The following is a 12,947-nucleotide window of genomic DNA, read 5'->3' on the forward strand; positions in this document are numbered from 1 at the left end:
CTTAAATCTGGTCAAGCAAGTTTTTGAAATTTCGCCAAACCAGGTTTCTGGAAAATATTTCGTGGAGATTATTTTGAGCGTCTGATCACAACCACCGAAATTCTTTAACTTGATTTGTAATTTGATATGTATATCTACGCGAAAGTTGGATTTCGTTAGAAAAGGAGTAAAAGGGTTGATTTTTTCGTCATTTATGCTCTTGCAGTTAGAATCATGGTTTTTATTTCATTTATTACCGTTATTATTTAATTTTTTAATTTTTTTGTGAGATACCGGTTGGAAATCGCGAAAGAGTGGACTAGTGAATTTTTAATTTTATTGAATGCAAAATGTAACAGAGCGATGATTGAATGGTGTATGAATCAAAATTTAATTTCAAAAACATATGAATGCCCTAAATGTGGGAAATAAATGAGTTTAATTGAGCGAAAGGATGCGGTGGATGGTTTTGAATGGATATGTCGAAAACGTGGATTAATAAGCGTTGATCCCAGTAATAATCGCCAACTTGGCAAGTTTTCAAAAAGTCGCCAAGAGGTGGGCTATTCTGGGATTTTACCGGAATTTTTATGTATGTAATAGGTTATTTAATTACATAGTCTATATGTTGCGTTGTTTGGAATGCAATTTTGATTCTTTTCAATCGAAGACTTAATTATATTTTTAAAGCCAACTTTATGCGTAAGCAGCAAAATTATTATACATATTTTAACAACTGATATAGCAAGGCTTGCTTGTTAAAAAATTCGATTGGTTGGTGCCCTTTCACATATGGAATGTGAAAAGCAGAATTTTCTGCTTATTTTAATTTTTTAATATCAAAAAGGTAAAAAATTTGTTCAAGTAAGATAAACATTAATTAATGTGTATGGAGGTGTAATGGTAGCAGGCCAAACCTATAACTGGTTTGTAAAAATTTCGTCACGACAAACTTTCGATGAAGATGCACAATAATTCACCACGCCATTTTAAGCTAATGACGACAGAATGAAGAAAATAATTGATACAAACTGGTATATAACAACTCATGAGATTGTTGAGACATTAGATTTATCGAATTCAGTCATTCATAATCATTTTAAAACCTTAAGGTTTAAACTTAAAGCTCGCCACATGGATTCTTCATGTTCTTACAGTAAGAAATGTGCGCAGTCGCGTTAACGTCTGAGGTTTGCTTCTAATGTTCTTTGCATTAACGCCAAGAAAGTTATTAATTATATTCATAGAATTCAAGTTATTCATTGAAGCGCGTCAGCGCCGGAGGCGAGATTTACACCGAAGAGCCATTACATTATGACCACCCTCCATCTATAACAATGGTCTCGCCCAGGTTTTTATGGTTTCTCGCCCAGGAACAATGTATTCATGGGGCACATTAGGACCCATAATCCTCATAGAACAATCCCTGACGTCTGTAAGATATTTGAACATAGTCATGGCAACAGTTTTTCCTGCTAGGGATGGTGTTTACTAACAGGATAATGCATCATGTCATAAGGGTCGAATCTTCATGGATTGGTTCGAGGAACATTCCAGTGACTTTCACGGCATGTCTTGGCCCCAAAATTCACCTGACCTTAATCCAATAGAGCATTTGTGGTCCTACTTGGAAAACCAAGTTCGTGCTGCCACGCCACCCCCTTGCAATGTGAAGGAATTGCAGGACCAGTTGGTGAGCGCTTAGTACCAGATACCTCAGACTACCTATCAGCACCTTGTGGAATCAATGCCACTGCGAGTGCTAGCAATTTTAAGGGCTAAAGGTGGTCCTACATGTTATTAGCAGGGTAGTCATAATGTAATGGCTCTTCGGTGTATATTGTCTACCACAAGAAGTATATCGTCTCTAAAAAAATTTATACAGTAAAACCTTTATTTCAAATATGTAAGTCTAAAGTCACCAAGGTTCAGTTTTTTTGCCATTAGGGAACAAACATTTTGTGCGCATGAAATCATGCTACTGCCAGAAAGATGGCACACGGTGAGTGACCAGAATGGGCAAAATATAATTCACTAAAATACTTATTCACAATAAGAAAATTGAGTTTCATTTTCATAAAAAAAAACGAAATTATCTTTTGAAAAATCAATATAAGACGTTTTTATAATAAATTGACTGCTTATAAAGATTTTAAGTTCAGTTATTTAATTATTTAAAAAGTATTAAAAAGCCTTTCTGCTTTCAAAAAATAATTAATAGCAGTCTATTAAATCAAGTAAAAAGCTTCCATAAACACAGTAATTGAATAAACAGACCAGCTTACCAGCAGAATAAGCTTAACATCCAACTCTTTTTAAACGGAACTTATAATGTTATAGTCAAAATGCTTTTCACGCTTTAAAGAATATTACGGAACTTTATCTAAGCTCTGTGAAGAAAGTCACAGAGTGCATCAAGTGCTTAGAGAATTAAAAGCTCTCTGTTCCACATGATAGCGCTGTATTTTATCATTTAGATTATCCTTTTCAATTTCTTTTGCAAAATCCATTTATTCTGAAATAAAATATTGATGAGAGTAGCAAAATGCAAATGTAAATGGTTTTGCCTAGATAGTGAGAACTAAATTAGTTTATTTAAGGATTTTCTTTAAAATATTACTTTGAAAAATGTACTGTTTCTCAACTGTAAAAAATTTCGGATCGAATTACGATTAAAATTACTGGTACTCAGAGTATCGATACTTTTTACAGTGAAGTCGATTTTTACTGGAACATGTTACGGAACAAAAATTCGATATACCGTATTTTTTTCAGTAATGATTACCTTAAAATAACAGAATGACTCATATCAGATAAATATTACTGTAAAATTTACGGTATAATATTTTACGATAAAAATGGATACTACAAATGATGTACCCTAAGTGCTGGTATTTTGCACCGGAACTTGATCCGGAATTTTTTGCAGTGTACCATTCGGTTTCGAAGAATGCTTTTCTGCTTGTTCTAAAACTTTTCCCGTGCAAGTATTTTTGACGCATAAGCGCTTTTGAATATATACAAAAAATTTCCGAGATAAATAGGCTTAAAAATAAAACTACGCTTTCCTTAAATGTTATTTCTTAAAAACAAGTTGACTTTTTTTTAAATTCTAAAATTGAAAAAGTTTTATTCTCTTGCAAAAAAAAGTAGTGTTACGCAGTAAATATACTAATGAAGTAATAATATCATTCAAACTTAAATAACTCTTAAATTTTATGTATTTATTTCCTCTAACACCATTGAATGATTTGTTAAAAAACTCATCCAATTTTTTTAGATATTCTTAAAGAATATTATAAATAAATTTTAATTCAATTATAATCATTATGTACAATATTTTTAATTAGAAAAATGCCTTTGTCTAACTTAAACATTTAATTAGTTAATTTTAAGTTTTTATAAAAGAAAAGATGATTTTTTTTGTGAATCATTTGCGAATGCATTGTATCACTTCTGTATCATATCACTCTGAAATAAAATTGATTGAGTTGATTCCTTTTCCAAAAAAGAATTGTTTGAAAACAAATATATTTAATTATCGCTAATAAAATGTTTCTAATAGTTTTCGTGATATTTCTTTTCGTCTTAATAAATATGGACATCATTTATCTTCTTTGTTTCAATAAATCTCTCTGATAAAAAGCAATTTTTTTTCTATTAAACCAATTTTTAACTTAGCAGAGTTAGAAGATTTTCTAGTTTTGAATGTGTTTTACATAAATTATCAATATCTTGAAATAGTACAAAATGTTTTATTATAAAAGAAATGTCAGATTATAAATAATTTTTATGGTTACTAAAATGAACCATATGATCCCGGGTAACGGAATTATTTTCCGCATGTTTGTTCTTTTTCCTGTAAATAATATAATTAGAATAATTTACATACTTTAAACATCATCAATCGTGTTTAAACATTTTTAACATATTTTAGGATGCGTATGATGTGTTACACGCACTTTGCAACTATTTTACATTTAAGACATTATAAATTATTAAATTTTTATAATTTCTTAATTATTTAATTAATTATAATTATTAGTTATTTAATTATTTATAATTATTAATTATTTAATTTTTATATATTTTCACAAACTTATATGAATTTTATGATTCTTTTTTATTTCGATTTTGCTCATTAATGTCAGATTTTTTGCAACAGTTTTTAAAGTGAGAATAGTTGTATTAAAAAACGAAATAACTGAATTGAATGAATATAATATATAAGACTTATGTTTTACAGATGCATTATAGAGAGTTGTAGTTGGATTCAATAAATAACGATAATTTTATAACGATTTTACTAACAATAATTGGTAACATTTTATTTAATGAAACTTTAATGTAAATATCAATACAATATGTGCTGAAAAAAAATTCAATTTTAATCTCAACTTATGGTATTTTTCATTTTTTTATTTTATTTCTTTAAAACGTCTAGTTATTTAATTCAAGAAGAAAAGAAATATTTAATAAATATATATCAAATCAACGGATCTAGCCCATATATTTTTGTAGTAGTTTCAATAAAAAGTACTTGGCGCATCTAAAACGAATGAATTATGACAAAGAATTTTTCATCTCACATGATTGTGACATTTCAGAATTTCCAGATTTTCCCCTAATTTTTCTTTAAACGAATGTAACTCGATAAAATGAATTCATTTAAAAAATGTCAATCAAATGTATCTAAATTTTTTATTCAAAATTTTTAATACTAACAAATAGTTCAAATTAATAGTAATTAAAAAATTACTCTAAAATATACGGTATAATATTTTACGGTAAAAATGGACTTCACGGTTAAACGGATGATGTACCCAAAGTGCTAATATTTTGAACCATAATTTGATCTGGAATTCTTTACAGTGTAAGAGATGTGTCATTTACTGAAAGTACTAGTTAATCTGTAACTATTTGCATTCCTTTTCCTCAATCCTAATTGACCGCTGCTATAATCATTGCCATCAAAGTTGTTTTCACTTATTTTACCTCATTTTGATAATTTACTTCTCAATTTCATTCTTGAATTTTAGTCATTTGTAATAAAAATTAAACTGTGAGTTGTTGAAGTTGAATTAAATGTATCTGATAGGCATGTTTTTGTAAATATACGGCATGAAATACTGTTAATAATTATTTTTGTAATTTATTGGACATAAATAATTTTTTCAGTCTCACACTGTAAAAAAATCATTAGGCAATCAGGTAATCAGTACCTAGCAAAACTGTAAAATTTCAATAAAAAAATAAAAATAAATGTAAAAAAATTAAACTAAAATAAAAAAGTAAAAAATTCATCATGACGTCATGAACAAATGACAACTTGACCACTGTTAAGACTCCTACAAAACACCCTCTCATTCTACAAAATATAATTAGAAAGCAGGTCATGGCGTCATAATGAATGAGGAAGAAGCTTATATAACCCTCTGTAAACATTCACATAGACTACTTTTTCCAAATGATTTAGCATTTTAAAGACTACATTTTACAATAAATATTCATCTCAAAAATTTAAGGAATTTTCCTATGGTGTACTTAGTTACAAGGTTCTTATTTGACATCATCATATTATTATTGTCTCATATTTATAGATTTATTTTATGTCATTACCAGCGTTGAACAGTGTTAAAATTTTTTAAATTTGTGACTAACATTTTGACTGGTAATTTGACCTTTTAACATGTTATTTTGATCTCAACCTAGAAAAACAAAATGACTTTTGGACAAAGCCTTGGGAGAAACTAGCCTTATTTTTTTAAGAAACTAACCTCTAACCTCTACTTTCAATAAACCAAATAATATGGCAATTTCTTAATTCCCCCACTGCACAATTTATGCTCATTACATTGGACTAGTAAATTGATCCCCGAGAAAGCTTTCTTTCTTCTAGGGGAGGTTGAACTACCACGTATTTGCGGTAATGTAAAAGAAATCGATGAAACCCTATCATGGTTAGCCCGACAGCAATGAAAATTTTAACTTTTCGTTTATTATTTGGAATGTTTTACGTCAGAGCACAGTGGCCAGTACAAGTCGGGGACATAAACTCACCAGTTTTCACTCGGATTTGAGACTGGTTGTCCTCTGACGCAAAAGAGCGCTCTATTGTTTTAATTATCCCGGCTACTCTTTACATAATTAAAATAAAATGTGTTGAATTAAAATAACCTTTTTTTTTCTTTATTCCAGAATTGCCTCCCATTAAAGCACCAGTTGGACTAGCACCAAATCCTAATCTGAAAAATATTCGTTCCAAGATAGGCTCATTTGATAATATTAGATATAAACCAGGAGGAGGCGATAAAAAGGTAGACTACATTTTATTGCTGTAAGAAGGATTATTAATTTGAAACACTAAAATATTTTTAAAGCACTCCCTCAAAGGCATGAAAATAAAAATATATAGTGAGACTAAATGTAGTTTAGTTATTTTCATAATGTATACAGAATAACCAATATCTAAAATATATATTTGAAAAAAATAAAAATATCTCTACAATATTTTTGAAATTATATAAGGAACATTGAATTAAATTACCAATTTAAAAATTATTCTTTTTTTAAGTTTTAATAATAATAATAATTTTGAAATTTTTAATATTTCAGTGCTCCGAACTTTCTTATATTGTATGAATTTTCTTAAACATTACATGTAAGGAATAATAATAATAATCATTATTATTTTTATAAATACTGACTTTAATAATTAATTATCATATCATAATTAGTTATTCTCACTATTAAATATTAATTATTATTGTAATTATTACAATATTATAATTATAAGTATAACCGCTGTTGAATAGCCTACCCAATTTTTGGGATTACGACTACCAATGTTCAACTACGTAGCTTTGTAATTTTGAACCCATTCCAGAAGACAAGGGAACTCCTGGATCAATTATTGAGAGAAATTTGCCTTCGTGGAGGACTTTTTGATTTAACTAACCCACATTTGCGGTACATGGAGAGGAAGGCCACGAGAATCTTGATGAGGCAAATAGCATTTATAATTAACTTTTTGACTCTAAGTCGATTTAAATAATCAAATATTAAACTTTTTTTCAATGCAACGTTCCACTTTTTATTCTTTGAAAATATTCTAGCTAATCCTCATGAAGGTTTTTTTAGTGACGACAAATTTTCTATTTCTCCAACTGGAATAATTAACTGAACCGAATTCAAATTAAGCACACCTTCTTACAAAACTTTAAAAGATATTAACCTTTTCGAATTAAAACTCTTTAAGTTGCTACAATTAATTCAATTGTTTATTTAAAATATTTACTTACATTGCTTCGAGTTTGTAAGTAATTAAATTAAGGATCAGTTAGAGAAAAAAAAAGTATCAAAACTTCGTTAAAAATTCATTCTTAATTAAAGTAATTTTTTTTATATTCACACGCAGGTGATTAGCAAGAAACTAGATTGGAAAGCTGCACCGAAAATTGGATCTTTGGACCATTCTTTTAAAAGTGGTGAAAAGAAACATAGCAAAAGTCATTCGAAAGGCGAATCTAAAGAAGGGAAAGTCGATGGACAAGTAAGAAAACATTTTTTAAAAAAAACCGTTTCATTCGGATTTCCTCGAATTGCTTCATTTAGTTACTTTAATAAAAAAATTAAATTTTAAATTGAAATAAGAGCTCTCGAGTTTTCATGTCATAAAATCAGAGACTTTTCCATTTCCAATTCTCCTTATGGATAATTTTCTCAGCAGCTGGCACGTTTTCTGTGTTTTTCTTTAAATGAATTCGGATCTTTGTGATTTGTTTATTTAATTAGCAAAACTTCGGTACTAATAGGCTTTTTCTTCGTTTCAAAATATTAGCTACTAATCAAAAGTGTAAAAGAGCTCAGTTTTAAGACTTGTTACTTCGGGGTTTTGAATTTTTGTATTTAAAAAAGCATTATTTTTCTGAATAATTATTGCATGGCTTGTAATATTTGTGACTTTACTTTTAATTAAAATGATTTGATATAACAATACGACAATGTGGCATGGGCATTTATTAACGATAGCTTATTAATTCCAAGTAGAAAAATGTGCATGATGTAAAATTTGTGACGAAATTTAGCATTATTTGAATTTGATGTTATATTATTAGATTAAAAATATTCATTAATAAGAAAGAATTAGGAAAATTTTCAAAATTTTTTTTTACTTTATTTTAATTTTCCTGTTAAATAAGTATAATATCAGAATAAATTTGAAAAGCCTATTAAACTTGTATCTTGATGTAAATTACAGTTGCAAATCAAAGAACAATCGTATAAGACAATTTTATGAACTGTAATTAGCATCATTAAATATTTTCAACAAATGAAGAAACTAATCTTTAGGTATTGTTTGAAATGAAACAGAATTCATCGACATTTTAAGTAGAGTAAGATTAAATCAATAGACTACTTTCGACATAATTTTTAACATCAATAAATAGACAGTTGTCGCCAACATTCATTATCCTTTAACGAACAAACTCTAAATGAAAAACTAGGATAAGCTTAAGGAATTAAAATCTCAGCTCTTACCCTTTTACTATCAAATGGCAATGTTATAATTATTTATTATAGCACATTAATATGCCCGGAAAAATTAAAACTAATTAGAAAAATTTTACTTTAAAATGACCAAAATCTTTTCCGACTAAATATAATTTTTAAAATAAAAGGTGCGTCGTAATTGTCGACCTTAAAATGCATTCTTGTTAATTCAAAATAACAAAAATAAATACATTATGGTTCATAAATTATCATTTAAGGAAAAAAGAAACTGTACCATTAACATTTACAAATCACTACTAAGGAGAGCGGGGCAAATTATTTGAAATCTGAAACTTTCAGAAATGCCTCTGAGTTGCATGAGGTAATCTAATTGACTATGATGCTGTTTATTCCTCTTACTTTCCTCGTTCGCGATACGACCGATCTTGTTTGTTTATTTTTTATTTATTTATTCCTTTTTAAAACCAATTGTGATTACATTTTTGACAACGACACAGAAAAATCTATGATAAGGATAATCATTATAAGACACCCTGCATATTATGTGCATTTTATGCTTAAATTTATATAAAGTATTTAATTCACTTCAGACATTGTAACACTTCAAACTTACCAAAAGAAACTCAACTTATATATTTGAGCGGCTCATTCTCAAAAATTGTTCTCATGGAGATTAAGTCAACTCATATATTTGCACGATTCATTTTCGAAAATTGTTCTCGTAGAGATCAATGGACGTCCATAAATGTTAATCCTATTTTGATCTTGGAAAATAATGCTTCCAATGAAATAATCTTAATTAAGTAGTTTGAAAATGGGTAATAAGGAGAATATATAATTAAAATAAATATTTTCTTCGAAGGAATTGTACATCCAATAATTTAAATGGAAGATTTAATTTTTTTAACCTTTTAAAATAACCGCATATATTCTTTTTTCTTTATAAATGAAGTTCCTACTTTTTGTCGCTTGATACCGCCTATTTTTAAGGAAATGTGACATTTGGCTTCGGAAATTTATTGCGCGACTATTTCATGTTTGCTTCAAGAGCAAATAGACCATCCATCACAAAAGTCCATTGCCTTCTGCGCACGGAAAACATTTTTCAAAATCAAATGAAATAGTCTCAAAATGAGGAAAAAGAGCTAAATATTTATGACTTCTTTCCCTTTCATGAATATATTCAAAATGTAGTTTCCATAAAAAAAAATTACCTAAATTATTTTAAATATTTCTTAGTTACGGTAAAAAGTCATTTTAAAATGTTAAATATTGTATGCGTTTCTACATTACATTTTTTGGTTTTAATGCCAAGTACGTCAATTTTAATTCTGAGCATGTTTAATTTTTGCTATAACAATAAATAATTGTGCTTAAATATCTAATTCTTTCCCATTTGCAATTTTTTTCCCTACAATACATCATTTGTTTGCAAATGATGTGTATGCAGTACACATGACGACTTCAATTTTTTTTATGTTTAATGGTTATAATATTATAAAGTATACCTATTTATTCAGATTAAATTTTGATATTCTCGGATTATTGGATCAAAGTTTATTCTAAATTATGCATTTTTTTCTAAATTATGCATTCTAAATTATACAGTTTTTTTGCGAAATTAGTTAGTTTTAATTTAAAACATATTTCATTTTTGTTATGACTATAAATATTTGTGCTCAAATATTTAATTCTCTTTAATTTTTATTTTTCTTTCTTTACATTACAATACTGCTTTACAAATAATGTAATTGTAGTATGCAACTCTATTGATTGTTTATGCTTCATGGTTATAATGTTATAAAGTATAGATATCCAGTTAAAATTTGCTATTCTTGAATTATTGAATCAAAGATTATGCTTTAAATTTTTTTAACTATTTTATGAAAAAAATTATTCCTTTGTTTAGAAAAAGGACTATTATCAGTATTTAAAGACATAGAAATATAATGATTGAAGCAAATAAAATGTGAATTAAATAAATATGACTAATGAAAATCAGAAATAGCTTGAAAAGATTGCGATGTTATGAAATATTTGATACGTACAATTCGTAAAACCTATAAAATAGTTCTGAGAAACTTAGAAAGTAGCTTTCTATGAAAGGAAAAGCTCAGAATCGAAACTTACAAAACGCATCTTACTTTTCTATTTTATTCTTGTTTTTTTCAATGAACTAACACAGAAGGTGCAGTTATCACAGAAATAAATTTTTAAAATTGAAATTGAGATATCTTAAAAAATATGTGTTAGAATAAGAATTGACACTTTAATGTGTAGAATAGTTAAAATAATGATAAACTTGATCCGAGTCCACCTTCTAAGGTCCGGGTTTTTATCAAAAGGTAGGGGTCGAAATTGGAGTCGATTATCGTGTATGTGGACGTTTATCATGTTATAGTATAATAGGATAATTTTTACCAAATTATTAAATGATATTTTTCATTTTTTTGATCTGATATGCCACAAAATTTTAATGATTTAGCCCAATTTTTTTAATAATCTTTTCTTAATATGTAATTAAATAGCAAAACTGCTACGGATTACGGTATAATATTTTATAATTTTTCAAATCATCACTGTGTTTTAAGTAAAAATAAATGACCTGATATTGTAAAATCAACTTAAAAGTTTATTATTCTTAAATAAATGGTTATATTTAAAATGATTGTCTTATGAATGATCAACTTTAATGAAACCAATATATTATTTTTTCAAGTAAGTCAATCATCGAAAAACCCTGGTTAATAAAGCTCATTGAATATTTTTATCCTATTGAAAAACAATTTTTTATAGTTAAGCAAATATTACATTACATGTCAGTAAGGAAATAATATAAATGACAGAGAAAAAAAGGAAATGAAATCGCTTTTTACTAAAACTGTTGGTTCAAGTAATTGTGTTGTATACGAGACAAAACTATGGACGCTATACCCCGAAATACTTGAAATATGTCTTATTTTCCTGAGTACTCAAAATTATGGCTCTCAGATCTTGTGAAAAAACTTCATGGTATAGCTAATCCATGTAACAATGACAGCTGGAATTTAAGCTATTTCCGATATTTTTTATTAATCTCTGACACGGAAATCTTTTTACCCTACCACACCCTTTCAAAATTCTTTTGTCTTCACTTATGACCCACTTTAGCTACAATCATACAGATACACGGAAATAAAGATTGGAATTAATAAGCTCATGACCATGAGTAAAAAATAAAGCTAAAATGACATATTTAAAATGAATTAACTGGCTATCATTTGCAAGCTTTACAAAAATGAAGTAGTTACCATTGCATGACTATGTTGCATAGAAGAATTTCGTTGTTTTTAACTTTTACAAGTGTGGAAGAAATACTAATGCTACTTCATAGATTTTTATTAATAAAATTTTCCTTATTTCTTACAATTATTCAATATCTATCATTTAGAATTTTACTAACTAAATGATCGTAGCGTCACCCTACGCTTTAAGAGTTATTGTATTATATTAAGAAAGTGTTACGAGTTAAGCTATTTGTAAGAGTTAAAAAATTTTACTTTTAAGTGTTACAATGTGTAGAAGAAATGCTATGACTTCTTTATAGATATTTTATGAATATTATTTTTCATAAGTGTTACAATTATTAATTATTAAAGGAAATTTAGTTTTTTAATTATTAGATAAGTTTTGCAAATATCGTTTCGCCACATAACGTTTTGAGAATTTAATTTGATTGAAAGAGATGATTGAAGATAATGAAAAAGATGATATATATATATATATATCAAATTTTTTAGCAACGAAACAATCTTATATAAATTAACTTTATTAAAAATGTAAAACTTATTATCTCGTTAAAGTCTACAAACTAGTTTCGTTACCTTTGGTTAATAATTTTTATTCAATTTAGATACAATAGCAAAGAAAATGCAGATTTGAATTAATTACTGAAGATTAATAAAATGTAGTTCCCTTAGAAAGGTGGAATGATAAATTTCTATACGAAAATTTTGAAATCATGTTTTAACATAAGCCAAAAAGTAGAAGGTGATTAAAAACATTTAAATTATTTCAAAACTTCGCTTTTCTATTTGCTTCTAAAATTAAGATGATATATATATATATATATCAAATTTTTTAGCAACGAAACAATCTTATATAAATTAACTTTATTAAAAATGTAAAACTTATTATCTCGTTAAAGTCTACAAACTAGTTTCGTTACCTTTGGTTAATAATTTTTATTCAATTTAGATACAATAGCAAAGAAAATGCAGATTTGAATTAATTACTGAAGATTAATAAAATGTAGTTCCCTTAGAAAGGTGGAATGATAAATTTCTATACGAAAATTTTGAAATCATGTTTTAACATAAGCCAAAAAGTAGAAGGTGATTAAAAACATTTAAATTATTTCAAAACTTCGCTTTTCTATTTGCTTCTAAAATTAAGATGATATATATATATATATA

General features: G+C 27.3%; 1 protein-coding gene across 2 annotated transcripts in view; it reads left to right on the plus strand.

The window, feature by feature from the left end:
* The window catches only part of LOC107439448 (enolase-phosphatase E1), a 158,033-nt gene that overhangs the window by 133,091 nt on the left and 11,995 nt on the right, over window positions 1-12,947 (plus strand). For both annotated transcript variants that reach the window (XM_043057304.2, XM_043057346.2), the window contains 2 exons: window positions 6,178-6,296; window positions 7,397-7,531. In XM_043057304.2, coding sequence (XP_042913238.1) covers window positions 6,178-6,296; window positions 7,397-7,531 — 254 coding nt within the window. The remainder of the gene's footprint in view (window positions 1-6,177; window positions 6,297-7,396; window positions 7,532-12,947) is intronic.

This window comes from Parasteatoda tepidariorum, chromosome 7 (assembly GCF_043381705.1).
Source record: "Parasteatoda tepidariorum isolate YZ-2023 chromosome 7, CAS_Ptep_4.0, whole genome shotgun sequence".
NCBI lineage: Eukaryota > Metazoa > Arthropoda > Arachnida > Araneae > Theridiidae > Parasteatoda > Parasteatoda tepidariorum.